The sequence below is a fragment of the Lepidochelys olivacea genome (assembly GCF_965140295.1).
Source record: "Lepidochelys olivacea isolate rLepOli2 genome assembly, chromosome: 7".
Classification (NCBI taxonomy): domain Eukaryota; kingdom Metazoa; phylum Chordata; order Testudines; family Cheloniidae; genus Lepidochelys; species Lepidochelys olivacea.
Window position 1 is genome coordinate 54,104,600 of NC_140417.1, and position 25,103 is coordinate 54,129,702.

The 25,103-nt window shown below is 42.9% G+C and overlaps 1 protein-coding gene across 2 annotated transcripts in view; it reads left to right on the plus strand.

The window, feature by feature from the left end:
• The first annotated feature begins 290 nt into the window (after positions 1-290).
• SEC24C (SEC24 homolog C, COPII coat complex component) overlaps positions 291-25,103 on the plus strand; it is a 66,118-nt gene continuing 41,305 nt past the window's right edge. For both annotated transcript variants that reach the window (XM_084634480.1, XM_084634481.1), the window contains exons 1-6: positions 291-395; positions 9,306-9,508; positions 15,101-15,224; positions 17,012-17,187; positions 18,728-19,189; positions 23,431-23,561. In XM_084634480.1, coding sequence (XP_084490606.1) covers positions 9,334-9,508; positions 15,101-15,224; positions 17,012-17,187; positions 18,728-19,189; positions 23,431-23,561 — 1,068 coding nt within the window. In that variant the 5' untranslated portion in view covers positions 291-395; positions 9,306-9,333. The remainder of the gene's footprint in view (positions 396-9,305; positions 9,509-15,100; positions 15,225-17,011; positions 17,188-18,727; positions 19,190-23,430; positions 23,562-25,103) is intronic.

The following is a 25,103-nucleotide window of genomic DNA, read 5'->3' on the forward strand; positions in this document are numbered from 1 at the left end:
GCAGTCCAATGAGTGAGCAGCTTGTAGCACCCATGGGTCCCACCCCAGGAGTGGCTGTGTTTGGCTCCATTTCCCCATGACGTCATTGACATGGGCGTTCCCCCAGGAGGCAGTAGACGCAAAGGCGTGTAAACCGTGTGACGTCAATGTCAGTGAGAGGGACCCGGAAGCCGCCTGGACTCTCCCGGCCTCATGGCGCCTGCGCAACATCCGGGTTCTGCGAGGTTGGGCGTCGCGGCCGCCGTGGGTTGGCTGCGAGTGAGGACGTGGCAGAGAGCAGGTCGGGGAGGGGGCACTTCCGGTGGGAGCGGCAGGCCCGGGAACCGGAAGCGGGGCCTGGCGGCGGAGCGCAGCCGGGGCAGCAGCGCTGGGAGGGTCGAGCAAGGAGCAGCCGGGTGAGTGGGGCGGGCTCGGGACAGAGCCCGGCACGGGGTGGGGGGGCCATGCCCGTGGGGCCAGCTGCGGGCAACTGGCCCTTCACCCTGTGGGGAACGGCCTGCCTGGGTGGGGGGCGCTGGGGCCTCGCTCCCTGCGCCTGGGCGGCCCCCATGAGTGCCTGGTGGGGCTGTGCCGACGGCTGACTGGCGCCGCGCCCCGGCAGTGGCTCACGTCGGGCCCCGCTTGCCAAGCCGCTTCCGTCGCTCCTCGCCCTTCCTTGAGCTCGCACCGGCTGGCCCCAGGCCCCGCTGGTGCTGCATAAAGGGTCGCCGCCCGCTCCCCGATCGGATGCGGGGCCCGGGCCCGGGCCCGGTCCCATCAGCTCGGGCTGCTGCCTTGTTGTTACATGCTCACTGTCAAATGTCTCACCGGCCGCAAAGGCAAGAGCTCAGGCGGAAACACTTAATCGCCTGTAATCTTCACGTCTCTTGTTGCAGCACTTTGCATTTGCACCGTTCAGCTGCCGGGCCTTTTAGGGTTGTGAGGGGCAATTGACCCACGCAGGGACCTGACAATTCTTAAGTGTCTGATAACCAGTAGACCCCACTGTACTGTATAGTAGACCCCACTAGCTGTCCGGATCTGGGAATAGGATTTATTTGTTTGTTTTTTAGGCTCATTTTGGGAAAGCAGCGAGAAAAGGGCTAATACAAGTGTGAACCAAAACTAACGTGGTTTCTAAGGAGGAGATTCTGTCGAATGAAGAAAATCATCTTCTTAAATGGGGCTTGGAATCTGGTTGCATTGTGTTGCTAAGATGCACTTGTCTTTCACTTCCTTGAAACTGGTTTCTGGGTCAGGGAAGTGGTTGCTGTGATTTGGTTTTGTCATGGGATCTTTCAGCCTTAAGGATGCTTTGTAAATATTTTTCAGCATCGGCACAGAAAAATTCTTACAAGTTTTCCCAAGTGTGTACAACTCCAGAAATCTTGTCTCCACTAGGAAAATTTTGCAAAAACATATCCCATTCTTGCTAACATCAGTCAGGAGTCCAGTTTCCCTGGTGATAACCACATTGGAAGCCCTAATGTAGATGGGCTTCTTGTTGCTGCTGCTGTTTTAAACTTGCTCAGAGTATAAATAATTGACATAGTGCTTGAAATATTGGTGGCTCATCTGCACCTGAGCTTTCAAAGTCACAAGACAAAAAGTATTTTTACCTGGAAAAGAGATTCTTTCCAGATCTACTGTTTTTGTTGTCGTCCAGGAGAGGATCTATTAGTTGAGCTCCAGTTTATGGGGACCCTAAAAAATGATGTGAGCTCTCCCAAGGATGTTCTGGTAGGTCTTCACTGCTCAGTAATACAAAATTGTCCCATGTAGATCAGTCGTTCTCAAACTTTTGTACTTGTGACCCCTTTCACATAGCAAGCCTCTGAGTGTGCCCCCCCACCCCCACCCCCCGCCTTATAACTTAAAAACACTTTCTTGTATATTTAACACCATTATAAATGCTGGAGGCAAAGCAGGGCTTGGGGTGGAAGCTGACAGCTCATGACCCCCCATGTAAAAACCTTGTGACCCACAGTTTGAGAACCCCTGATGTAGATAGTCAAATCCCAAGCTCCCAGAGTCTGTTTTCTTCAGGGGGAAGCGGTAGGTATTTTGATTGAAGGGTTGAGAGAGACCTCATACTGGGTAGGAACTCTGAATCACTGCTTTGGGAGGGGACTTTCCTTCATTCATCCATACACATTGGTGGCATAAGGGAAAACATGTCCTTTCTTACTAACTGTTCTGAAAATGCAAATGCACACATTCCATTCTGTACATCTTATTTTGTTTTGGGATGGAGACGTAAGAAAGGAAGGAGCAGATTTATGTATTGACATGTCTGTTTAGAATTCATTGTAGCTGCAAGGACCTGTTTGTTGCTATGGCCAGAGTACTAGGATGGAATTGACTTGGAAGGGGGGTTGCCATTGGTGTGGTGGAGCTGGCATGGACTGCCAATTGCTTTTCACCATGTATGTGTTGTGTTCTGGGCACTAGTGGTAAGAAGGTGTCTGAAGGATTATTTTATTTCTTTCATGACCTCTGTGACATTAGTACTACTTGGTTATTTCCTGACTGAAGGACTGTTTTCTTTCTGTAGCATTCTTGTTGTTGGAAGGAAAGTCAGTAATCCTAGAGTTAGTTGATGGTAACTGAGAAAGGGTGGGGTACAAAGAATGACCAAAGTTGTCAGCCTCAAAACCTCCACAGAAAAGACAAGGAAAGAACTCAGTGTCTAGCTCCTTTAGAAGTGAGTTTATATGTTGAGAATTTATTTTTAAGGCTGATATCCTCATTGCTGAGCAAGTTTCAGAATAGTGACAGTCCCTGTTCTGAAGAGCTCACTGTCTAAAAGGCCACATGGAGAAGATGTGAAGCACTGGGAAGCCTAGAAGAATGATTAATTTGAAGTTTCCCATCTTGCAAAAGGTGATCATTTATTGTGTGTTTTATGGTAGTACTCAAAAAATGGTTGGTGTTGTGCCAAAATATAGGAAGGCATAGTCTGGGCGGGGGGGCCGGGGGGAGATACTGCATGAAGGATGAGCAAAGAGATACAACATACAAGCAGAATATTTAGAGGTATGGCTAGTATAATTTTAGTAAGTTGTGTATTTTGATTTTACATTTCTGTATCCATAACTACCCTTCAGCATGTCCTCTCTTCCTGACCCTACCCTCATCTACAAATCTTAAACCGTATTACAACTTTTTATCAACTGCACTAAAGTGTACAAAGTTCAGGGAACCAAGTCCAGATAATTTCCTGGGCTGTAAGATGTGAGAATGACCTGTGAAGTAGTTACATATATAGTCAAGTTGCTGTGGAACCTTTCTGAGAAATAGTTGGGGTTCCATGCATGTCTCTTGAGCCCTGCATTCCATAGATTAAGGGTATAAGTAGACCCCATTAGCAGTCCTTTAGTTCTCCTCCCTCCTCTGTCTTGATCAATCACAGAGCCATCCTCTTCCTTTTTCTGTTGCATTAAACAAAAATCTAATTGTAAATAGCAAAAATAGCTGTGTGGTTAAAGTTAGGTTTAGGCTGAGAAGTTAGTTTTATTTGAATGTTTCAACAGTTTTTGTCACATTACTGCAATTTGTAGGTGGTCTTGGGTCTTGCCCAAGTTAATGGATCAGTTGACCAAACCAGGGTTGGAGATGGCTTCACTTGCCATGTGGTGATCCCTGCTTTAGAAGGGCATGAATATGCCTTTTATGCCTCAGGGAAGAGCTCTTGGCTAAAGTCTATAATGTCTGCAAGGCCTTCTCAAAAACTGCATAAAAAGGTGGCAAAACTCTGCTCCAGAACCTAATGCATCAAGAATCTGGTGTACCTTGTCCCCTGCAAAAGTGTCAACATGAGTAGGGTACTTTCTACACCTTCCTTGGATCTGCAGTGTAAAGTCCCAGGTTGAAAGGGGTTGTGTCCTCTTATAAAGGTGCCTCTAAAGGAACAGGTAACAAGATCCATTGATTTAGGGTCAGAATCTTTGGACAGAGAAAACACCATCTGTGATTCCAGCAATTCCAATAAGCTGCCCAATAAGAAAAAGAGATACTGCCACAAAGATGCAGCTGGTTGCTTGGATGGATCTGGGCTGGTCAAATCTGTCTGACCAGACATATACAGGAGCCGACCCCCCCTCAAGGCTCTAGTGGAGGGGATTGTCAACTGACCTGGAACCTTCCTGGCTGTTAAGCCTAGAATTTCAGGATCTGTCAGATCTCTTCTTTCAAGATTTTCTTCAGAAAAGTTTTCTTTTCTGCAGATGAGCAATTGGCACCATGGAAACATCAGTTCTGAAGCAAACTTATGCTGTTATCAAATCTGTGAATTTCACTGTTTCTGTGGGATAAAGATTGGTATCATGGATTTCTCTGGTCTGAGGAGAACCAGTTCCTTAACTCTGTCACCTCTGTTCCTCTAGTGTGGTTTAGTGCGGGCATGCGTGAACATTTTTGGATCCTCTGGTGCCACCTTAGACTTTAAATCATACCCAGATGGAGAACATTCTAGTCATGGTCTGCCTTGAGATATTTGGGCCTTATTGTCCTACACCTGCTTTAGCAATTTTTACAGCTAGAGGTGAATATAAGACACATACATCGTTTCCTCCAAAGAAAGTGAAGGCTCTTACATGGACTGCTTGATGTTTTCCTGGATCAGTAGTTATATGATGTGCAGTCAGATACTTACTGAGGAGCTAGTAGGATAGTCCTAGGAAGTGCCCATTCTACCTCATCCCTTGAAGAAGCTCTTAACTGCTTCATTTTCTCCTCTAATTGACACCAAGATTTTCCAGAACGTAGCTCTGGAAGCATACAGACTGTAGCTCTGGCAATTACACTAATGGCTTTGACCAGGAAGTCCCATATTTATTTGACAACTTGGCGCTGAAGGAGAAAGTAGTTCCGTCTGTCAGAGGGCTTGCTTAAACTGGCCAGAGAAGTCTGAAATCCTTCTGCCATTGCTGCTTCAGTTTCTAGGAAGCTTGATTCTATATATTGGGTCCTGAGAGAGGCATCTAAATAGTTTTTTCTAGCCCAAGCCTGCCTGATATTTTGATTGCAAGTGTTATATCTAATGCCTGAGTAAGTGTCAATCCAGCCCTGAAAACAAGGGGTCAAATTTGATATGGTTGACCAGAAGGCATAATCCTCTGTAGTCCTGATTCCTATGCAGTCTGAGAATCCTTTTTGGAGGGGGCAAACATTTCACAGTGTTTTTTTTCAGCGACAAGTATTGCGGCACCAAAGCAGAATGCCTGAGAATGTTCAAGAGACCCTCTGAATCAATCTCTGAAGATCCAGATCCTCACTCTTCCTTTTGGAGAACACTGTGGTCCCAGTTTTTCAGACATTGGAAGCAATTTCTTTGGACCGCTGGGTCTTGAAGATTAAGTGGGAATACTCCCTTCAGTTCAAGGCCAGGCCAAAATACAGTCTTGGCTTCCCTTTCCCTTTTCAGGGATCCCTCTCACAAGAAACTGCTGGAAGTAGAGGTCTTGTCCCTGTTGAAAATGGGAGCTATAGAAGTGGTGCCAGAAGGGCTTTTATTCCTGCTATTTCCTTTCCCTTCATCCCTTTCAGAAAGGTGATCAAGACTTGTGAGACCAAGTCTGTTTTCAGTTCTGAAAGGGAACTGACAATAGTTTTGTCTCCTCTGGACCAATACATAAACTTTTCAATAACCAGTGTAAGGGACTCATTGATGAAAACCGTTTCATACAGTTTACTATGTAGTTTTTTCTTAGACGAGAACTTAAACTGAATTTCAGTCTGCTCTGTGCAGATGTTAAAGAATCCATGATCAATTGTAACAGAGAGGGATTTGAGCACCAAGTCACTCTACATTTCTCCTTCCTCTGCTGTTACACAGCAACATGATCGTATATTGTGCACTCTGGTTGTCTTCTGCCCCTGAATCCTATAGCCTTTACCAGTTCAATGCTGTATAAACTATAGGTTTGGGATGGAAGATACTAATGTGCACAAACTTATTATAGTGGACTCTGCTTAATTGGAGCATTTATTGGGATGTCTTACAAGAAACTGAAGTAGCCTAGTGACTGTCAGTAATGACCACTGTTTAGATGTGACAGTGTGAGCACGTTAGCATCAAAGCTACGTAATGGAATTCTGTGTAGCTAGTAGCGAGTAGTAAAATGATGTTTATCCATGTTTAAGTGTTTTTGATACAGAAGTTGCTAGTGCAGATTTCCAGTGTACAAAAAACAAGTGCAGTTTTTTCCCTAAAAAAACCTTATAGGCTGCCTTCAAACATGAAGAATAATAAAAAAGCACATGCTAATTTTTTGCCTTTGTGGATTGTCTTTTTAGGGGGAGGGAAAGATTTATATAATGTTACAGTGAGAACTGAGTTTCTTTGATGGAAGGTGCATGACAATAGTACTGTTTAAACTTCATATACAAACCAAATGCCTTCCAACTCCTATGCCAACTTCCTATTTAAATTGCTACCTAATGTTTTCATCATATCAAGCATTAAAATGGGAATGTTCATTCTCAGTGGTGGACTCCCAGCAGCCACAAATACATAAAATCTAGTACAGCATTGTGATCAGGCTAACTATACTGTGCACATGGCTTGACTGCAGATGTAATGTCCAGTTCTCCTTTGGATATGGTCTGTGTGGATCTTTAAGAATTTGTATCTATACAGATGCTCTAGTCAAAGAACTACAGTTACTTCTCAGGAAATATTTTTGCATGTGGCATCTAAGCTCTCCCCAGTCACTTGGCTTCCTGGTTGAGTTTAGGGACCCTGGATTTAACATGTCAGCAAGCTGTGATAGCTGTCATAGGCCTTGTCTTCACTAGGATAATAGGCATTTAAACACATTACCCTATGATTTTGATATATGTTAGCTAATCAAAACAGTTGCAGTTACAACATGTTAGCTGATTGAGGTAATCCCTACGTTCCCCGTTAGAGTTTACCTCAACCAGCTAATGTGTTAAAATTACATCTGCCTCATCTGTCTAGATTTTTAACATGTTAGCTAAAACGTGTTTAAAATATCTCTTTTCCTAGTGTAGCCGTGACCACAGATATAGTACTCCCTCATACAGATAGGGCATGGGATGGCAAGGATATGAGGGGCAGAGCTAAAGCTCTTCGGTATATCCAAATCTACTTTCCACGGTTTTTATGTAAGTGTGATCTTATCTTTGAATTTTCTGGCTTTAAGGCACTTGTATTTTTTTCACAACAGCACACTAAGTCATTGTAACTTTAACTGTAAGGCTGTAAACAAGGTCCTGTAGCAAATATGGTATATCTAAGCAGGTAACACAACCAGTATATTAATGTAAAATAACAGCGGGGATCTTCTGCTGTCTGTTTGTGAACCAAGCACGAAATTGGGGATTAGGCCCTTCTTTGAGCAGGGGGTTGGACTAGATGACCTCCTGAGGTCCCTTCCAACCCTGATATTGTATGGTCCACCAGCTCTCACCAGCATGTCTGGCTCTGATTTGTGTATTGTGTCTGTCACCAGAGTATTGAAGTGCTGCCTACTTTGTATTTGTATTAAAGAAAGTTAGTGGATTTTTAATGCGCATGAAAGCGAGGAATGAAGAGTCCCTCCATTTTGCACGCTTCCTCTCACAATTCCATCATAACACCGTGCTCTTATTCCGGTCATTCTCTGCCCTTCCTGTTCTGGCCTTCATGTAACTTTGTTCATGCACCTCTACTAGCTTGAGATTGATTCAGCTTCAGTCTCAGGTCTCCCTTGAGCATTTGTCATTTTAAATGTTATTTTCTTATTTAATTATGGAGATAATTAGGATTTAAATTACTGTCCAGTTTATTTTAAAATGTCATCTTGACCCTATTCTGGACTCTGAATCCTTTGTACTCTGAGGTAATTAGTGTACATCCATTTGTGTCAAGGAAGCAAGATCTAACCGACTGAGCACAGGGCTAGGAGCCAGGAACTCTTGAGTACTGATTCCATTTCTGCTATTGATTAGGATATTGATTGGGATGACACCTGTATTCCTTTAGTTTCTCTATCTGAAATGGGGGGATACCTATCTCTTCTTGTTGGTGATGTGAGGCTTAATAATTCTACAGTGCTACAGAAGTGCTAAGTATTGTTTTGAGGCATTTTGAAGCAGGTTGTGGGTTGATGGTACTTATGTCCATTTTGAAGCATTTTCTTTATGTAGATAATAATTCTCTTCTCCCAGTAATTCCAAAGGCAATTTCTGGAAGGCAAGCAGGGTGGATTTGATTTAAATCAAATTGATTTAAATCACTAGTTAGGAAGACTAAATTTAATCATGGATTTCTACATAAAAGTGCATTCTTATTGGTTGTTATAACCTTAAGACATATTCTTCACAACTCCGAGATAGATGTAGGTTTCATTTTTAGAAGGTACACACTATACATTTTTGAGTGATTTATTTTGAAAGCTTTTCAGATTAGTTTTACAGCTGTATCAGAAAATGAATGATTGTTTATTTCATTTACCAAAGGTAATTGAAGCAGATAGTTTACCTCCCAATGACTTCATAAATATCTCCAATTCAACAGGATATTAATATTTGGAGGATTTTCTTGCCATGCTGTATTAGGAGAACATCACCAGAGAGACATTTAAATTGTTTTATTTAACTAAAACGACAACGTTATGTATTCTGGATTTTTTTTCTTCAACAGAAAAGATAATATTTTAACAAAACAAGCATATGAATTTTTGAATTTAAACATTCAAGTTTTTTAAAACCAGGTTTGTTTTTGTTAAAATTGTTTTTAACTAAAATAGTTAAATGAAATATATTTAAAAAAAACTAGCCATTTTTGCTGTTAACAAGCATATTTTCTCTGGAGACACAAATCCACAGTTTGAGGACTTCAAAACTAAGCCTCTCTGATGGCATCTTCTAGACTGAGCACTGAGTCCCATTGGGTAGATAGAAAGATTAATCTAAATAATCTATACAGAAGCCCCTGCAACCCCATAAGATTGGGTCCCTAATCTATGAACTATTGGAACTCATTTACAAAACTTTTCTTAAACATTACATGAATATATTATCTGATACTATCGAATTAAAATTTATAATCCCTATTCCATGATGAGATACATTATAGCTCAAAGATATCTTAATTAAAACTATCTTTAGGTTTTTTCATCGAAACATTTTATCTATCAAAAAAATCCAATTTAGATTAAAAAAAGCATTGATTTTTGTCAACCCTGAAGGCAAGTGCATTTCCTTCTCTAGCATCTCACAGTTACTAGCAGGCCAGCTCCCGCGCAGCTGCTTTCATAGCAAGGGATGCTGTTTGGACTATTGGTTTCTAATTGTGTTCTTTTTTCCCCTCCTTGCAGGTGAGACCAGTTTGGGGATGTGAACACAATGAGTGTAAACCAGCAAGCTCACACAGGGCTTCCTTATGGGCAGCCTCAGACTGGATATCAGGGATACCAACAATCCGGTTATGGAGGGCAGCAAATGCCTGGAGTTCATCATTCTCAGTATGGAGCTTATAATGGTCCGCTGCCAGGATATCAGCAGCCAGCCCCTTCACAAGGTACTCTTAATCAAGACTTCGCAACTTAATAGCCTGAGAGTTTGAATGCATTGGGAATGCTTTTCCAGAGCTGATGGCCTACTGTTAGCTAAATGAATATTTTATGGTCTAACTTCTCTTTAATATGAACGATACTCTATTCTAACTCTTCAGAAGTCAAGGTAAAAAGTGGGTTTTGTTGTGGTGCAGACTCAGTGTTGATTATCATTTGGTTGCATAGAAGCCATTTGACCAGCTCACTAGGACTTAAACTTTTTTAGTAGCCCACAAATTAAGTGTTGAGAAGGCCCAATGGCAGCTTGTTCCTTATAGTTCCCCGCTCATGTAGTCCAGGAGCAAGAATGCACAGGACAGTTTCCATGCTAAGGTTGGATTGAGGGCAGTAATAGGCTGATAACAGGCCATGTGATTGAGGCAGCTCCATATTCATCTGCAGAAAAGACCTGTGGCTCACTCTCACTCCTGAAAGATGAGGGCATGCGTTCTGTGGTAGTGTTGGTGAAATGACTGGTACTACTGTGGCCACCACATGTCTAATAAATAGATATTACCAATTTAAATGGATACTGTCAGTGATCATCAAAATTAGATCTGCTTTTATTTTGCATCTATTTGCAAGGCAGATCTAATGTTTTTCTCCATCTTCAAAACAAATGCTGTTGTAACAAAATAATTCAGTGTCAGCAGGTAGGCAACTAAAGAGCAACTCTGCTATATAGTATGGTAGAGCAGAAGAAACTGAATAAGAAAATAGGCTTAATTTTAATGTTTTTAATTTGCTTTTCATAAAACAATTTGAAAACATTACCTTTTAATGCCTGTAAAGAGTTGGACTCCTAGGGCTAAAATTCTGTCACTCTGGGCATAGGCACCTCATATGATATCAACTACTGACCACCTTCAGTCCTTCACCTTTTAATAGTGTAACACATGGTGTGTATGATTGAATCACTTCTACTAAGGTGACAGTAGTTCAGATTTTCATTAGGGACCACTATGGAAAGTTTAATGTTTGTCTTTTTACTGTAATCAGTGTCTGGAAGTTAGTTCTCAGGTTGGGGGGAAGATAACATATTCTCTGTTCACTCCTTTTGATGTCTATGAAATGAAACTGCCAAGTGGCTTCCTGTTTGATACTATAAAAAGAAAAGGAGGATTTGTGGCACCTTAGAGACTAACCAATTTATTTGAGCATAAGCTTTCATGAGCTACAGCAAAGTGAGCTGTAGCTCACGAAAGCTTATGCTCAAATAAATTGGTTAGTCTCTAAGGTGCCACAAATCCTCCTTTTCTTTTTGTGAATACAGACTAACATGGCTGCTACTCTGAAACCTTTGATACTACAGTGATTGTAAGGCTTGAAAATACTTCTCTTTTCATGACCAGTGGCTGTTTTTATTTTTACCTCTTTCCTCTGAGTTCTGTTTTGGTTGCACTAGCAATAAAACACTGCTCAATTACAGATGTAGCTGAAATATTATTCACAAAAATCTAAGATACTGAATGCCTTAGTAAATTGGTGGCAATGGGATATGAACCTTTCTGCCTCTAGATCACCAGAACAAAACCAGCTCAGGTCAATAGTGACTGAAAGGTGTCAATATCTGATGGTGGTTCGTTGGTCTAAGTGCAATGAGTTTGGTCTGACCTGTTCCCAGTGGACAGAGGCCCACATCGCAAAATACCATTTTATGATAAAGATAAAACCAGTGATTAAATGGGGCATGAGGCCTACTTTCCATGTCATGCTTAGAGGTGGTTCACTCGGGTTATAGTGGAAGCATATTAGTGGGATGGTGTGGAGGATGCTTGAATTACCTGATCCCGTGTACTGTACCACTTGTGCAGATAGATTAAAGGCTTTGGTCCCCTGGAACTATCAGTCCAGCACTTCTCACCAGAATGAAATTGACTAGCTCTTTTAAAAAGCTTGTATATGACTGGGGAGGAGGAGAAAAGAAATATAGGATGCTCTGAGTATTAACATAACGGCCAGAAGTGGACATTTGTTCTTATGACTGCCAGATATGGGAGGGAAATGGAGGGAGACAAGCAACCCAGCATCAGGGGAGGACAGATGAAGTTATAGTGAATTTAAATTAGATGAACGGAGCCTTAGTCTGAGGGACATGAGACTACTGACATATATTCCTAAATTTCAGCTAAGGGTTAAGTACTTCATCAATTTTTTTTCTTGGTATTGTCTGATAAACATGCAGGGACTTGATAAATGTGCAGCCATATATATTACTTTAAATGCAGGCAACTTTAAAAGGATTCAGGAGGTGGGGTGGAGCAACTTCTCCCTTGCTCTGCTGCTTGCATCACCTTCTGGAGCTGGCCAACTTCCTCCTTTTGTTCTTCCTTTTTTCGGCCAGCTGTCTGGCCATCTCTTCTCCTCCCTACCACTTACAAAGGTGTATCTCACATAATGGTGGTAGGATTCATTTGCTCTGTATGATGTAGAGGCCATAGTTCAGACCAGAATCGTAAGGGGCTGGCAGAAATTTAGCACCATGTAACTTTAGAATTGCAGTTGGGACGACATTTAAAAAACAGTGGAGAGGGATCTAAAAAAGGTGGCTGCTATGCCATGCTTTTAGAGGAGAAATCCCATTTTCTGATCTGACTTTTATGGTAGCGATAGTCCCAGTGAGTAGAAGAGGTGCCATGCCATTAGTTTTCACAGTAAATGGGATAAAGACATGACGTCACACTATTGACTGAGCAATAGCTCGTTCTTGTTAGTGAAATGTGGAATAAACCTGCCATGGGCTGAGCTTGTATGAATGTTTCATAGGAGATAGTTGCTTTTCTGACAAGGTTTTTCGTGGGAAAAGCAGTCCTACAGAGTTCTCTGAATGCCATGTTGCTGCTGGAGTACTGGATGTTGACCAGGCTCAATACTTGTTAGCTTGCACTATCTACAGTGGTTAGGTGTTGCCCATTGGTAGTACGTTTTCTAGACAATGGCATAGTAATATGGAGTAGCAAGCAGAGTATAGGGAATATTTCGGGATTTGTGGGGTATAACAAATGTAGCATGGCTCTGTCTCCATGGGTTTCTCTGCTCTAAAGCAAACTGACTTCAGCTGGCGTCTACTTTACCTCTGAGTACTGTCTCTCAGGCTTTACTTGCTGCTGTGTTTTGTCTTTCCAGGTTACTTTTCTTCCTTGGGGTTCCCTTCGAAGGGCTCTCCTGTTTCTATCAACTCTGATACTCCTACTCTTGCACCTAACTTCATAGGTAAATAGTTTTCTGTGTGGGAGTGTTTGTGATGTTGGTGTCCTGCTGTCCATTCAGCAAAAACCAGTTTCTCTGCTAAGTGTCTTTGTGAAATCTGTTACATCCACATTTGATCTGATCTTTTTGTTTTGAGGAAGTGGTGAACGTGCACTTTGCTACCCAGTTGCAGGTTGATGGTATTGTCCCTGTTCTTCTCCCTGGCAGCCCTCCAGAAACACATACAGGGTATAAAGAAAGAATCTTAGTAGAAATTCCTGATGATTGCCTGATTTAAACCTAACTACAGCTATGTTCGATTGTCTGTCCTGTTAGTTTAGGGCACTATGAGGTCAAAATTTGGGTGAACCCACTAAAACAATTTCACTATGAAGAGAGATTGAGATTTTTGTCGCAGTATCTTTTATCTCAGGACAGTGCAGCTGGTAAATGAAATGCCCCAATGGGGTCTATGTTGCAAAAGGGAAATGTCTTCAGCTGAGGATAAAGGTGAACAGAGGGGCTTTAGCAGTGACACTAATATTTCCTGATAATACTGACCAACAACAATTTTAAAATGAATATTTCCAGTGATTTCTTGGAGCAATTGCAAGGAAACAATTAAAGAAATGCATTCATAACTAGCATTGATGTATTTGCAAGAGTCTGAGTTCTGTCAACAAAGTTAAATCACCTTTGAAAACTTCATTTCACGTGTTTATGCATTTTAAACTATGCTAACATTAAAGCAGTCCCACTATCCCCTTCTAGGAATCAGTCTAGATATGCTTTTCAGATTCATGGGATAGACCCACAGTAAGGTTGTATCCCACAATTCCTAACTGTTTTGCAAGGGGACTGTTTCATTATGGGAAGGAGACCCCAAAAATGCCTTAAAGTTTCTTAAATGAAATCAAGTGCAAATAGTCACCCATCTCAAAAAGATATAGCAGAAATAGAAGGGGCTCAAATGAGCAACTCAGACGATTAGAGGCCTGGAGGGACTTCTGTACAGGAAGAAAAGATAAAAAGTGTTAGGACTGTTTAGTTTAAAGAGGAGACAAATGAGATATGACTTACTGGAGGTATATTAAAAAACGAATGGTATAGAAAGATGTAAATGTCCCTTTGTTCTTGGTATTGAGGCAAGGCAAATAGGGCATTCAGTGAGATTTTGGCAACTCCTTTAAAACTTATAAAGGGAAAAACTTATTCACATAAGGCATAATTAGCTCATAGAACTTATTGCATGCTATCTCTGAGGCCAGGTGCATAGTAAATTAAAATAAGACTATGTTTACATAGGCAGAATAAAATGTATGAGTATAAGCCCCTCTCGATTGTGTGCAAAAACCAACTTCCTGGGATTGAGAAATAGCTTCCCCTATGGCAGTTTATTTCATAACTCCATTATGGGGATACTAGCAGCATACTATGAAATATCTGTTGCTGGCCACTGTCAGGATACCACCAGTGGTCCGATCTGATCTAGTAATTTCAGTGTTTTAAGTCATCTGCATCTAGTCATATGTATAATACAAATGCATACACATTTTTTGTGGATAGTTGTCTTGATTGTGCTACTGAGTATCCATAAGTATGTTTGTCAACGTCATCATACTAAACCTATGCTTGTGCGTTCTGTTTTGGAAGTAGACACTGCAAGCATGTCTTTGGCATTGCCCTGTGTGTTGGGGGACTGATACGAAAGACAGACTTAAACTTACGTTTGTTAGATCAAACTGCTTCAGTTGCAGTGTGGACATAGTTCTGCAATGAAACTAAGTCTATTAACTACTAACATTCAGTTTGGACATGTTGTTCCTAGTTATATTACAGAAAATATAGTGCCAGGAAACAATTTTATAAATGGTTTCAGCAAATGCTTTTCATCTGCCAGTGTGTACAGGGAAAGTGACCCAATGTTGACATAAGGTCCCACCTGACCACTTCCCTTCCTTAGGTTTGAAAATAATTTATCCACTAGCATAGAGGTGGTCATGCCACTGTTACTGAAAGGATGATGGACATTTGGGCCTTGTCTTTAGTTGACTCTTTGGGCAATGCTACCATTGGTGAACTTCCACCGCTGAGACTTAACCAAATATCATCTAAACCTTTTCTGAGTTGGGGTAGACAACACTGTGGCGAAAAGTGCTGGCATCCTGTTCATGCTAGGTCTTTCACTGTTGCTATGAATGGAGCTGCACTGATGCTTCAGCAATGGTGAAAGGTCAGTGTAGATGCCACCTTTTGTTCACAAATCATTAATCTCCTCTTGTTTCCCTTAGTTTTGTGGGTACCTGGTCAGTGCTGGTAGATTTCTATGAGGTAATCTATGCAATTAATATTTCTCTGTGTATCCCTAGGTACATTAAGAGCGCCTCCACCAACCTCTGGAGCACCTGTTCCTGCTGGCCAGCCAGTGTATAGTCAGTTTGGGCAAGGAGATGTGCAGAATGGGATTGCAACTTCAGCAGTCCAGATGCAAAGGTACTTATGAGAAGAGGAAGTCATAGGAAAGGCTTCAGACACCTTAAATCTATCAAGCTACTAGAGCACCATACTACTTTCCTACCCTCCCCCACACCTTTCCCTCACCCTCCAAAGAAGGGCAAAAATACTTATGGTCTCTTAACTTGTGCTTTAGGTAGCAAAGAGGTTTTGAAGTGGCTTCAGATTTTTTTTGTCTTACTGCCACTTGTGAAACAATGTAAAGGGAAAGGAATACAACCAAAACATCAGTGAAACTCAATGAGCAGACTTCTCAGAGGTTCTGAGCATTCCCAGTTTCTTTGGCATCAGTGTGGCCGGGGAGTTCTCAGCTACTTTGAAAATCAGGCTAGAAACCTTTTTTAAAAAGAAATTTTTTTATTCCTATAGAATATCTCATGAGCTTGCAACTGTAATATTACTTCCTGAAACATTCTGTTCTTGTTACCTATGTAAGGGTTGCTCATGAGTGCAGGGCTGTTGTCTTTGGGTTTTTTAGGTGAGAACATTGACACCTGGGTGCAGACCATATTTACAGAATTTCATATGCTTAAAATACAGGTGAGTAGGAAGGAGTCCAAACTTTGAACAAACCAAATTTGAGTCACTGAGCTTAGGGCGTAACTCCTCTTCTCTTCCCCCCGGCGCCCCCCCTTATTTTATTAAAACAGTAGTCTCCAACCTTTTTATGCCCAAGATCACTTTTTGAATTTAAGGGCAACCCAGGATCTACCCCGCCCCTTCCCTGAAGCCCTGCTCACTCCATTTCCTGCCCCCCTCCCCCTCGCTCTCCTCCACCCATCCTCCCTCACTTTCACCGGGCTGGGGTAAAGGGAGGGGTGCAGGCTCTGGGCTGGGGCAGAGGGGTTTGCAGTGTGGGAGGGGGCTGCTGGCTCTGGGAGGGGGCTCAGGGCTGGGGCTTGGGGCACGGGGCACAGCAGGGGTTTGGGTGCTGGCTTCAGGAGGACGCTGGGGGTTGGGGTGTGGCCTCCTGCTGGGCGGCACTTACTATGGGTGGCTCCTGGTCTGTGGCGTAGCAAGGCTAAGGCAGGCTCCCTGCTTGTTGTGGCCCCATGCCACTCCTGGAAGGAGACAATGTGCCCCTGTGGCCCCTGGGGGGGGCACGGCGCTCTATGCGATGCCCTTCTGGCTTCTTTGTGTTCCTTTGGAACTCTGAGGATTCTCCATCCAAGGGCCCCCCTGTCATGCCAGTAGGTTTTAGAGGATGGCTGGGCATAGATCATTTTTGGACTCAGACAGCATTACTTTTAATTGGCTGTAATAGTCTCCATTGATTGACACTTAAGCACTTCCTTTTCCCACTCGCTCTCCAAAATGGCTGACCCATCCTAGCTTGACAGCTCTTCCAGCCTCAAACTAACTGTGGGGTGAGACTGAGAATTACAAGGTAGGTCTCCCACTTGGCAATGCAAAGCACTGCTACTATGCCAGTAGATTGCAGCAGTACTTCTAGGACAGTGCTGTGCCTAACATGGGAAAAAACAAAAGCACAGTGTTTGGTGAGGTGAATCTATAAGAGTATTTATATTGTAAGAAACACAGGATTTCTGATAGCAGAAGTGTTACAGAATATTGAAAGATGTGCAGAAACTGTAATTGTGTTTCAGACTTCATGTACTGCTTAATTCTTGGGTTTTGTGAGAACTTGAAACCAAGAAGGTGTGGTGGAACACTCAAGTGGTTTGTAAAGCATGGAAAACTGTAATTCCTCACATAACAGGGCACTCTTAATAACATTTGTATTCTTTCCTTCTCTCCCCTCACAGGCCCTCTGCATCTCAGCCATTCATACCAGGCACTGGACCCACAGCTGTTAGCCAACCAGCTACCTTCCAGCAATATGGCTCTCCCCCAACCAGCGCGCAGCAACTGACCAATCACATGGCAGGAATGCAGATAGGCAGTTCAGCCTCGGCTCCTCCCCCAGCTGGACTGGGCTATGGTGAGTTGTTATGGCACACAAGGTTGTGTATGTATAATTGCTTTCTTTCTGTGTTCAAATTTTGGTAGTGGAGCCATTTTCATATGGCAGTGACCCTCTTTCAGTAAGAGATAGTGTTTTCTGGACATTGAGTGTCATGGTAGTATACAGGTAGATCTTATAGTCATAGGCAGTTACTTGAGAAAGCTTAGCACTGAGCCTGTTACATATGGTGATCCTGGGAACAGATTGCAGGAACCGAGGAAGAAAAGTGTAACTGGTTCTACTGTTCAGCTGCACTAGCTGGATGTGAACTGCAGAAATAGACCATTTTCTCAGCCAGCTGTTGCAGATTCTACATACTTTGATGCTGGGCAGGAGCCTGGCCTAAAAAAGGAGGGGGGAAAAAGCCTGTTGGAGCTACCAAAGGGACAAAGTGCTGAACTTGTGTGAACAATAAGTGGATGAAAGACTGTATTGTCCTGCACTGAAGGGTTTCATGGGGCTTTGTAAACTAAATTGACATCAGAAGACTTCTACAGCAGAAAACGTTGAAGCCAGGCACCCTTTTTTCTGTTGTCATTCCTGTAGTTGGCAAGACATTGCCTTTATACAGAAGGTTGGAGATTGCAGTAAAACTAGGTCTTCTCTGCGTGTAAACATTTTTATTGCACTTGAATTGTTTTAGTTAACACACTTAATTTTGCTAAGCCTATTCTGTAATATAGCGTAATCACACTTCATATTGTTAGGAGAAAAACAAGTGGGATTTAAGTATACAAATTCTACTGTACACACTTAAGGAAATATCTTTCTCAAATTTCCCACTATAAATAGTATGGTGTAATTACCTTTAGATAGTAACATATTTTGGTACACAGAAAAAAGACAGGAAATTTGCATTAAGGCTATCGTCTGTCTTGCATTGTTAGGCTTCATGTACACTAGCACTTTTGTCGGTCAGGCTTTGAAAAAAACACTCCGCGACCGACATAAGTTTCACCAACAAAAGTACTGGTGTGGATAGCACTGTGTCAGCAGGAGAGGCTCTCCTGCTGACATAGCTAACACCACTTGTTAGGAGTGGTTTAATTATGCTGGTAGGAGAGCTTTCTCCTGCTGGCAAAGAACGGCTACATGGGAGACTTTACAGCTGTAAGGCCCGTTATGTAAACATAGCCTTACAAGGAGAAGGATCAATGGTAGGAGATAAAGTTCACTGTAGCTTTTCAATCTGGCCTTGGCCACTGCATAATGGCCTTCACGTTAATGAAAAGACTCACAATGTTAAACAGCATGAAATGAATTACAAATGTTCCTGGAATCAAAGATCCTTTTCGGGGAGGGGGAGTGATCATGATTCAGGACCTCTTTAGGAACTTCATCTTCCTCAGCCTCTCCGACTCCAGTTTCAGAAGGGCTTTCATTGCGGGGTTTTGTCTGGACTTAAGGTAGAGATCAAGGTAGGTTAGAGGGCATGGATTTTGTTTGTGCTCTCTTAACTCAGGTGGTTTTTGTTTGTATGAAAGCAAATAATGGCAATAACTTTTCTGCTCGTCAGGTCCCCCAACATCAGTTCCTCCAGCCTCAGGAAGCTTTACTGCGACAGGATCTGGTCTCTACACATCTTACTCTCCAAGCCAAGGACCCCCTCCTGTTACCATGACCCATGTATTACCTCCTACCAGCCTGTCTCAGGGTCTTTCCCTGGCACAACCTGCTTTTTCTGGTCCGCCACTGTCAGCCCAGCGCCTCCCTCAAGCCCCTGGTTTTGTCCCACCTCCCTGCTCCACAGGGATTGGACCTTCCAGTTACCCTCCTACCACTGGGGCCCCAAGACCTTCAACAATGCAAGGCTCACAGTTGCCTGGACATGCTCTAACTGGATTACCAACATCCCAGCCTAATCATGTGTCCTCACCACCACCTCATCCAGCCATGTCTGGGCCTGCAATGACTGGCCTCCAGGGACCACCTCCTCTCTCACATCCTTCCCAGTCAGGATACCAAGTGCAGCAGAATGGTAAGTCATCCCGTTGCTCCTTCTGTACTTTATATAAGGTAATGTGCAGTCTGAGTGAACCAGTAGTATTGGTTACTGAGTCGCAGTCATCCAGGACTGTGGCAGTAATTGAAGATTCCAGTATTTCCCTGTCCTATTGAAGGAAGAGAATGTCTTTCTTCCAAATGCATTAGGTACACAAGGCAGGATCTTTGGTGAGCTTAAACACAAAAAGGAAGCTTACAAGAAGTGGAAACTTGGACAGATGACTAGAGAGGAGTATAAAAATATTGCTTGAGCATGCAGGGGTATAATCAGGCAGGCCAAAGCACAATTGGCGTTGCAGCTAGCAAGGGATGTGAAGGGTAACAAGAAAGATTTCTACAGGTATGTTAGCAACAAGATGATCAGGGAAAGTGTGGAACCCTTACTGAATGGGGGAGGCAACCTAGTGACAGATAATGTGGAAAAAGCTGAAGTACTCAATGCTTTTTTTGCCTCAGTCTTCACAGACAAGGTCGGCTCTCAGACTGCTCCGCTGGGCAGCACAGTATGGGGAGAAAGTGAGCAGCTCTCAGTGGTGAAAGAACAGGTTAAGTACTATTTAGAAAAGCTAGACATGCACAAGTCCATGGGTCCAGATTAATGAATCCAAGGGTGCTGAGGGAGTTGGCTGATGTGATTGCAGAGCCATTGGCCATTATATTTGAAAACTCATGGCGACAGGGGGGAGATCCCGCACAATTGGAAAAAGGCAAACATGGTGCCCATCTTTAAAAAAGAGAAGGAGAATCTGGGGATCTATAGACCGGTTAGTCTCACCTCAGTCCCTGGAAAAATCATGGAGCAGGTCCTCAAGGAATCCATTTTGAAGCACTCGGAGGAGAGGAAGGTGATCAGGAATAGTCAGCATGGATTCACCAAGGGCGAGTCATGCCTGACCAGCCTGATGGCCTTCTATAATGAGATGACCAGCTCTGTGGATATGGGGAAAGTGGTGGATGGGATATATCTTGACTTTAGCAAAGCTTTTGATATGGTCTCCCACCATATTCTTGCCAGCAAGTTAAAGAAGTATGGATTGGATGAATGGACTAGAAGGTGGATAGAAAGCTGTCTAGATTGTCAGGCTCAACGGGTAGTGATCAATGGCTCAATGTCTAGTTGGCAACCGGTATCAAGCGGAGTGCCTCAGGGGTCGGTCCTGGGGCCGGTTTGTTCAACATCTTCATTAATGATCTGGACGATGGGATGGATTGCACCCTCAGCAAGTTTGTGGATGACACTAAGCTGGAGGGAGAGGTAGATACGCTGGAGGGTATGGATAGGGTCCAGAGTGACCTCAACAAATTAGAGGATTGGGCCAAAAGAAATCTGATGAGGTTCAACAAGGACAAGTGCAGATTCCTGCTCTTAGGAAGGAAAAATCCCATGCACTGCTACAGGCTGGGGACCAAATGGCTAAGCGACAGTTCAGCAAAAAAGGACCTGGGGATTACAGTGGACGAGAGGCTGGATATGAGTCAACAGTGTGTCCTTGTTGCCAAGAAGGCTAATGGCATATTGGGCTGCATTAGGAGGTGCGTTGCCAGCAGATCGAGGGAAGTGATTATTCCCCTCTATTCGGCACTGGTGAGGCCATATCTGGAGTATTGTGTCCAGTTTTGGGCCCCTCAGAACTACAGAAAGGATGTGGACAAACTGGAGAGAGTCCAGCAGAGGGCAACAAAAATGATTAAGGGCTAGGGAATGTGACTTACCAGGAGAGGCTGAGGGAACTGGGCTTGTTTAGTCTGCAGAAGAGAAGAGTGAGGGGGGGATTTGATAGTACCCTTGAAGTACCTGAAGGGGGGTTCCAAAGAGGATGGAGTTCAGCTGTTCTCAGTGGTGGCAGATGACAGAACAGGGAGCAGTGGTCTCAAGTTGCAGTAGGGAGGTGTAGGTTGGATATTAGGGGACACTATTTCGCTAGGAGGGTGGTGAAGCACTGGAATGGGTTACCTAGGGAGGTGGTGGAATCTCCATCCTTAGAGGGTTTTAAGGCCCTGCTTGACAAAGCTGTGGCTGGGATGATTTAGTTGGGGTTGGTCCTGCTTTGAGCAGGGGGTTGGACTAGATCAGGGGTGGCCCACATGCGGCTCTGGCTGGGATGATTTAATTGGTGTTGATCCTGCTTTGAGCAGGGGGTTAGACTGAATGACCTCCCGAGGTTTCTTCCAACCCTAATCTTCTATGATCTCTTTGCACTGCAGGAGAGTACGGACTTATAGTCTGAGTTAGGTGCAAGAGTGGTCTGGTTCCTGATTTGTGTCTGTGTGGTCTCTTGGCTGCATTTTTTTCACTAGTGTTCCCTTTAGCTTGTTCAGAGTTTAGAGGAGAGTCCTGAGATCACCTCTGGTGGATGTATCCCTAATGGAGATTTAGTGTTTACTCCATGCTTCTTGGTCAATGTAGATGCTAACTGAGTTAAGCTGAATTAGAAAAAAATTATTTTGGCTTGCATTGGTACAAAAGTATTTCTAACTGTTTAGCACCATATGTTTGCATTGTTCTTTACAAGAATAAAATATGGTCCCCTGCCCTGAAGAGTTTGCAATTCGAATTAAGTATGTTGAGCTTTGGTTGGTAAAGTTGACATTTGCTTTCTTCTATATTCAGAAGTAGAGAATTTACAAAAATTAAATATCGGTGCTTGGGGATTAAAATGTGCACACCCTGCATGTTTATGGAAGTATTGTAACATGTTGAGAATGGATTGCTACTCTCCCTCCTTCTGACGCTTCCTTCTTCCATCTCCTTATGCCTTGATTTGTCTGCCTTAGTGAACTAAAGAGCAGTAAATTTAGTACGTATGAATAGAAGTATTTAACATAAGATCTACAGTTCTCATCCTGTTATGTTGTCTGCTGTTGATCACTGCATTGTAGAGTGGTATAGTTGCTGATCAGGGGGTTTAGAGCGAGGCACACGTGAGTTCTAACCCTGACTGAAGTTCTCTTTCTGATCAGGTTACTTTATCCCTTTGAATTTGTTTCTCCCTTTGAAGGGGTGTTGAGGATGAATTAATATCTATTACATTTTCTGTTGAATGAAAGCGCTGAATGGTTGTGACCATTAATGTTGATAACTAGCTGCAAGGATCAGGAAGAAGTTCCCTGCAGCATTTTACAATTGGCTAGGTGAATTACCTACTTCTTAAAAGCTATCTGCCCAGTGTAGTTTTTGTTATTGGCCATGTCACTTAGGTTATGTCTACACTAGTGAGCTTACAGCGGGCACAGCTGTATTGATGCAGCTGTGCCGCCATAAGATCAGTTGTCTAGCACCTCTATGCTGACAGGAGAGAGCTCTGCCATCAACATAATAAAACCACCCCCAACAAGCGGCAGTAGCTTTGTCAGCGGGTGAAGCTTGCCCACCAACATAGCGCTGTGCACACTACCGCTTATGCTGGTGAAACATGTCGTTCAAGGGGTTAGTTTTTTCAAGATTCCCAAGGGACCTAAATTTTGCCAATGGAAGTGGTAGTATAGACATGGCCTAAGTGTTTAAGACACTGCTGGGCAGAACTATCCATTTTGTAAGAGAACAGTAGCAGGTACTTAGCTATCTACCTATATACTGCCTTCTGTGTCTTTTGCAGCCGAAACAACCGTGTACCACCGCAGGAATTTCCATTAATGAAGTATAAAGCAAAATGAAATAAATATATGCAATTTAAAAACTAAACAAATTAGAATAGCAGAATTTTAATCTGCTAATCTCGGGCAACACAAAAGCTGTCTGACACGCTTCTATCAGTATTTCTTTATTTTGTTGGTGCAGTATGGGGTACTGGACTGCTTTGGTCATAGTTTATATTAGCCAGATCTGCGGCATAGCCTGTGTTTTCATAGAGGCTTTAATGCAGATCTAACCCATTGCCTACTGTCTTAAAGGACCAGTTCTTCCCATTTCTGAAACAGGTTCCAAAAATGGATTACTTAAATCACTATTAAATCTGGACTACTCTGATAGAGAGACAGGTTACAATTGAAGAATTTGGGTAAATCTCTTCAATCCTAATTACTTAAAGGGCAGGTAGCTGTCCATTTTTGGATTAAGGTGACTAGAATAACTGGTTAAGAAAGGAAGTGTTTAGTAGTATTTGTATTAAAGTAGCTCCAGGGAGCCCTAGTAATAGACCCAGGACCCCGTTGTGCAAGGCGCTGTACAAATACAGAACAATTAGTTATGCTTTCATTCTGTTGTCTCATTTTCAGGTTCCTTTGGACAGGTTAGGGGCCCACAATCAAACTATGGCGGTGCTTATCCAGGAACATCAAATTATGGGAGTCAACCTGCACCACCTCCCCCGCCAAAACGCTTGGATCCGGACTCCATTCCTAGCCCTGTAAGTTAATTCAGTTCTCACCAACGTGAACTTCCACATAAAACATCTTCTTATAAATCAAACTGACGGGTGCCAAAAACTGGTCCCAATGCTCTATTTGTTGGCTTTGTTCTTCATACTTCTGCCCATGAATGGAGGTTCTGGGAATATAACCTCTGATTTACCAGAAACAGTATTATCTAGTGATTAGAGCATGGAACTGGGTGTAGGCCATCTGAGTTCCCTTCCCAACTCTGTCATTGATTCCGTGTGTGGTCTTGAACACATTACTGAGCTTCTCTCTCCCTTTGTTTCTCTGTCTGTAAAAATGGGATACTTACCTGCCTCAGACCCAAAAGCAGAAGTATGGGGGTATTTCAAGTGCACATTGATTTATCAAAGTAGTGCATATTGTCACTCCCCCGGACAGAATTTGATCATTGTGTGCTGATGTTTGTTAGTGGCTTTTCGAAAGGGTCTACATGTGCTGGTTTAGGCACAACACATGACCTGCCTTAAAAATGATCAGATGTCCTGTGGGGATTGTCACCTGAATTTTGAAAACCTCCCACTTCACTGATAGGACAAAATAAGTTCTCTGTCTGAAACAGTTGACTGACTGACACAGGTCCCAAAACTGCATTAATTTTATCTGACATTGAGATTATCCAGCTTCTAAGAAGGATATAAACAATTGAGTTAGAAACCAATGAACGCTCAATTTGAGGAGGCCTGAAGAGCTTGTTTATAGTATGGTGGGCCATTCGTTATAGGTGTACTGTTACTCAATCATGACAGGAACTGATTGAATATATAACACCATAGCAGTTAATCCAGCTCTGCTGATATTTTATTTAACGTATGGGCCATAAATGTGTCGTCTTTCCTGTTCCGCTAGATGTAACTTCAAAGCAGCTAGTTAACTCTGTTGCCAAGAACGTTCTATGCAGAATCGTGGGAGACACTGGTAGTTGAAGGATGAGCTATTTCTCAAATTTTAATCCTCTGCAGAAGGGAGGTTCCAAAAAGCAGGCAGGGGAGTGCAGACAAGCAACAGTGTGAAATGACAGTCCCTCGTAATTCCTACCACTAGCCTCTTAGGCTCGTCCTCCACTCTTCCTGATTCTGCTGAGTTGGTGTTTCCAAAGACCACAATTGCTTCTGATGCTGACAAACTTTTTTAGGGCAGTGATTTTAGTCACTTCTTAAATTTTATACCTGGCTTTAATCCGGCTTTATGTTACCACCTGATCTAGCTAACGGTATTGAAGTCCTAGGCTTTTCTGGTTTTCGATTCGATGTTTGTGTGTGTTTTAGGACTTGCTTTTTGGAAGGAATGGGGGCATTTTAATACCTTTGCTTGCTTCTCTTTCACTAAATTAAATCTCAAGAAACAGAGATTGCATGCTCCATTGCAGCATGTTCTTAAAGCGCAAATCCCCAAATTCTAACAAAACAAGCATGTGAGCCATTATCTCTGCCAACATAATGCTCAGAACCCAAGAACAGTTCAATGGCAAGACAGATCCTGGGATTAATGTGTAGTATGGAAGCAGATGTGTT